Source organism: Eucalyptus grandis, chromosome 2 (genome assembly GCF_016545825.1).
Source record: "Eucalyptus grandis isolate ANBG69807.140 chromosome 2, ASM1654582v1, whole genome shotgun sequence".
NCBI classification, from domain to species: domain Eukaryota; kingdom Viridiplantae; phylum Streptophyta; class Magnoliopsida; order Myrtales; family Myrtaceae; genus Eucalyptus; species Eucalyptus grandis.
The window spans coordinates 41,618,697-41,623,144 of NC_052613.1; the positions used below are offsets into that span (position 1 = coordinate 41,618,697).

General features: G+C 41.2%; 1 protein-coding gene across 1 annotated transcript; it reads right to left on the bottom strand.

Annotated features, from left to right (window-relative positions):
• Positions 1 to 219: 219 nt before the first annotated feature.
• LOC104435376 (polyol transporter 5-like) lies at positions 220 to 1,310 on the bottom strand. Its single transcript, XM_010048134.2, has 2 exons — positions 975 to 1,310; positions 220 to 816 (listed from the first exon to the last, which is right to left on the bottom strand). The coding sequence occupies exons 1-2, from the start codon at positions 1,308 to 1,310 to the stop codon at positions 220 to 222; spliced, it is 933 nt and encodes a 310-aa protein (XP_010046436.2).
• Between the last annotated feature and the right edge of the window lie 3,138 nt (positions 1,311 to 4,448).

Genomic DNA, 4,448 nt, shown 5'->3' on the forward strand with positions numbered 1-4,448 from the left:
CCGTGCTATACAAAATCATAAACATCATGGACATTAGCCGCTTACCACTTGACCCACCGCAACGCCAATTGCGCATCCCTGGGCACACAACCTCATTAGGAAGATCTCAAAGCTATATACTAATGCTATCGGTCCCATCCCAATGGAAAATGAGGCCGTGTAGCATAGTAATGAAGGGATGCATATGGCACTCGCCCACTTGATCTTCTCGTAGCTATGCTAGTGGATGATAGTGAGGCATACACTGAGGGAGGCAAGTGACAAAATCATCCCGCCAATGCTGATGAGCATCAACTGTCGCCACCCGACTTGATCAAGGTTAAAGGCACAGACCAAGGTGAACATTGTCTTCACAAAATCAACTAATATGAGCGGGAGGAGCTGTTCGGTGTAGTTGACAATCCAAATTTGCTCGAAAATGTGAGCGCTATAGAGAAGAATGGTGTCAATTCCAGAAACTTTTTGGAAGAGGCAGATTCCAAACACACAAAGGCTCATGTGTAGGATCGATTGGGTTGGGTGGATGATAGCCTGCCACATGCCTTCCCCATTGGTTTGGCTAATGATCTCGTTGAACCGAAGTGCTGCCTCCTCCTTTGAGTCAGAGATTCGTGCAAGGATGCCCCTCGCATCCTCCACACGGCCTTGCTTAACAAGCCACCGAGGGGATTCTGGCATGGCGAGAACCCCAAAAGTCACCAAGCCTAAGGCGATTCCTCCCAAGCAAAGTAGGTAAGACTGTGCCAATTCGGTGCTCATCCTAGAGAAGAAATAGTAGGAGATGTAGGCCAAGAGGGTGCCCCTGTTCATGAAAACCTGAACCATTGAAACATGTGTAAAAAACAATCACCTTCATTAACTTAAATTTTCTAACCTTAACTTTTACCTAGACAAAAATGGATGATAAATTTCAAAAAATAAATATATGCTGCAAAATTAGGCCAAAAAAAAAAAAAGAGAAAAGAAATGAGTACCTCTGGAAAAGACGTTAGCAAGCCACAATAAAAAGTAGGAGATATCTCGACGATGTAGACAGGTGCTATAGTGAGGACATAGCCCACCCCAATATTGATGATGAGGTGGCCAAGTACTAGGTAGAAGAAGTCGGGCCCAATGATCATGAAGAGCGCACCGATAACGAGGATGTCCGCACCCAACACAATCTTGATACGGCTGCTAATTCTATTTGAGGTCGACCCAGCTAGTACCGACCCAATAAGGGAGAATAGTTTAAAAATTGCCAGCCAAAAATCATCATTCTTTTTGCTCAATTGGAGGTCTGCCTTTATATATGTTGTTGCCTCGCTCATCATTCCTATTTCTGCCAAAAATTTAAAAAAAAAATCTTATTTTTTTATGCTAATGTTCCAAGTAAATCTAACCATATATAAGAAATAAAAAACATAAAAAATGAAAAAGAAAATATTTTGCAAACTATTTTCCTTATCCCAAATTGGCTAAAAAAGAAGAAAAAAAATGGATGATGTTATCCAAAATTAAGTATTTTTTTTCTTTTTTATGTGTTAAAGAGAATGGACCTTTGGCAATGGATTTATCATTTTTATCGATAATAAAGCTAGACAAAAAAAAAATGCACCGAAATATAACCAAATTATTGTTATCGTTTTTTTTTTTTGGCAGCATCATTAATTTACAAGGAATTGATTAGTTTTACGGAAAAACTTGATGGAATGCTTGGAAATATTGGACACCGTGCTAGAGAACTAGAGAGAGAAGAGGGACTAACTGCTGCGATAGCACAACGGGAGGCATACTTGTTCCGGTGCCGGTTCCCTCCCTCTACTTCTTCTTGGAATAGCTTGAGTGAAATCCCTCTATATGTCTCATCCTCCCCGAATGAAACATGATAATGGTCAGCCATGCCTTCTCTCTTCCTGGGTCTGCCATGTGAAATGGAATGGGAGAACAAAAGGCTTTTACTTGAGAAATGAAAAAGACATGAATTTTTTTTGAAAATATGTGCTAATACTTTCAATGCAAGGAGTCTAAGGTACTACTTACATTTCCATTACTTTCAGAAACCCACGTCCATGATTATAATCGCAACCAAGCCCACACTAAGCCCAGCCCAATCCAGATAACACTCAACAAGTTATTACAGGTTAAGTCCACTAAGGTTCGTAACCAAATTATAGGAGGATTATCTCAATTCCTAGACAACCAAATTATATAACAATCTATGTGTTGAAAGACCGACCAGTCAAGGAATTGAAAGCATCTATCTAAGCACGGGAAAGGAAAACCCAATAAGCCCACCAAGGACTTAATCCCATGAGCAAAATTCAAGTCAAATTCCATCTTTCTCCTAAAAGACTAAACTATCAAGACTAAGTTTATATCAAAGTGACTAGTGAAACCCCTCGAGCTAGGCAGAACGTGGGTGATGGGGTATCATGGCTCAAGACAATGGATACAATGAGGCTTTGATAATGAAGTCCATTTTCAAGGGGGAAAAAAAACTCAAGCAAAGCGCAGACGAACAAAATGGAAGCAGAGAATAAGCAATTCTTGGGTCACACAGCAAAAAATGATCTAGTCAACTGGGAAATATTCTCATATGAACAGCAGTAACAATGCACTGCGAGCCCAACTCAACAAGATTAGAACTCACGTAGAGCCAAGAACAGAGCGAATCAATACAGATCAACCACCAAAAGGAGCAAAGAGGACACGGCACATAAAAATGCTACAGAGCCAACATGTCCTCAAGAACACAACACATGATCGCCTCGGGAAGGGCAACAGCAACGCAGACCACCAACACAAGCAGAGAACCAGACCATGACCAGCAGAAAGAAGATAAAAAAGAAGATAAGACGCGAGCGCAAGCACAAGGAGAAGTCCAGAGAGATCGGGACGAACCTGGAAACCCTAATGTCCAACAGCACCTGCGCAGAAATGCTCTCTTTCTTTTCTCTCCTCTATATAGGGAGAAGGATGAAAGCGAGAAGGGAGGAAAGGGCTATTTATAATATTCTGAAGATAAGAGGTGGACTGTTGAATCAAGAAACTGAGGGGGATATCACCCTCATGTCTTCGCCGCTAGCTTTTGCTTCGTACACACCAGAGAACAGAAAAGGGAGGGAGGATGTGCATGTGTATGTGGGGGGTCGTCAATTTATGAACTCAGCCATCGTGAGCATATATCGAGGCTCCAGGGTGGCAAACAAGAAGTGTCAGGAAGGCAACACGTCCTCGTGGGACCACAATCTGGAGAGGAAAAGAGGTAATCATTTTGAAAAAATTTCAGTCATGTAGTGCAAAGATTTCTTTCTCCACGCCTCTCTCTCTCTCTCTACCCTCGCTCTCTCTCCGACGAACTCTCTCTCTCTCTCCACCCTCCCTCTTTCCGACCGGTGAATCACCGTGAATAACCGACGAACCAAGAGGATACCGGCGAGATGATTGTGAGCAACCGATCGGCGTGCGACCTCCCTCTCTCTCTCTGCCCTCCCTCTTTTCGATCAACTGGCATGCGATCTCTTGGCTACTTTATCATCATTTGATGGATTAGTTTGTTTGACTGAAATTATTTATAGGTATTGCATGGAAGAGGATGCTACTCAACCTAGTTGTCTACTTTTACTTTCAGGGAGTACCACACCTTGATAATTTTAGGAGAGGATTTTTTTTTTTTTTTTAGTGACCCAGGGAACCCGCGCACCGTACCAATACAGACAGCCCGAAAGACTCGAGGTAACGGGGGGTAAACCCTGGGGGCAACACGTGCTAACCATCACACACGTGCCACCGAGTAAGTCACGCCCGAGAATTGAACTCCTCCCCTTGCGTTAGGGGGAGAAGTTCGCCGCCAGCAACGCTACCCAGGTGGGTGGTAATTTTTTCTTTTACTTTTAAAGCCAAAGCTGAACATTAGCGATACACATGATAATTACAAAACGTTATACTTGATTAAGTACATGGCAGTGACCTCTAACCCTCCCACGCCCAAGCCATTGTTCAGTTTTAATTGATACTTTTTGACGCATTCTCCTATTATATAATCAGGATCGTGGCAATCCATATATCTTACAACAACTTGGTTACCGGAGAAAAACCTGTATGACAAGCTTTCTCTTGTTGATGGTAGGGAATTTGTTTTTGTAAGCTTTAAATATGCATGTTTTTTTTTTATTGTAAATAATTTTTCGTCGATTAATTATCTTTGTTAAAAAAATAAAAAAAGTTCTAAACTTTTTATACTTGTGTCAATTTTGTCATAAATCTTTTAATTTAATGTTAATTCAGTCATTTTGATTAATTTTGGCTAGATTTTTCTAATTAGGCACCAGTAGATTACATGACATAGTCAGTGATGATGTTGACAACTTTTACTAATATTTTAATATTTTTTTATTTGATTTGATTTTTTCTTTTTCTTTTTTCCTTCTCCTCCTCGACCTCAGCGGCCATTGGCGATGCTCGAG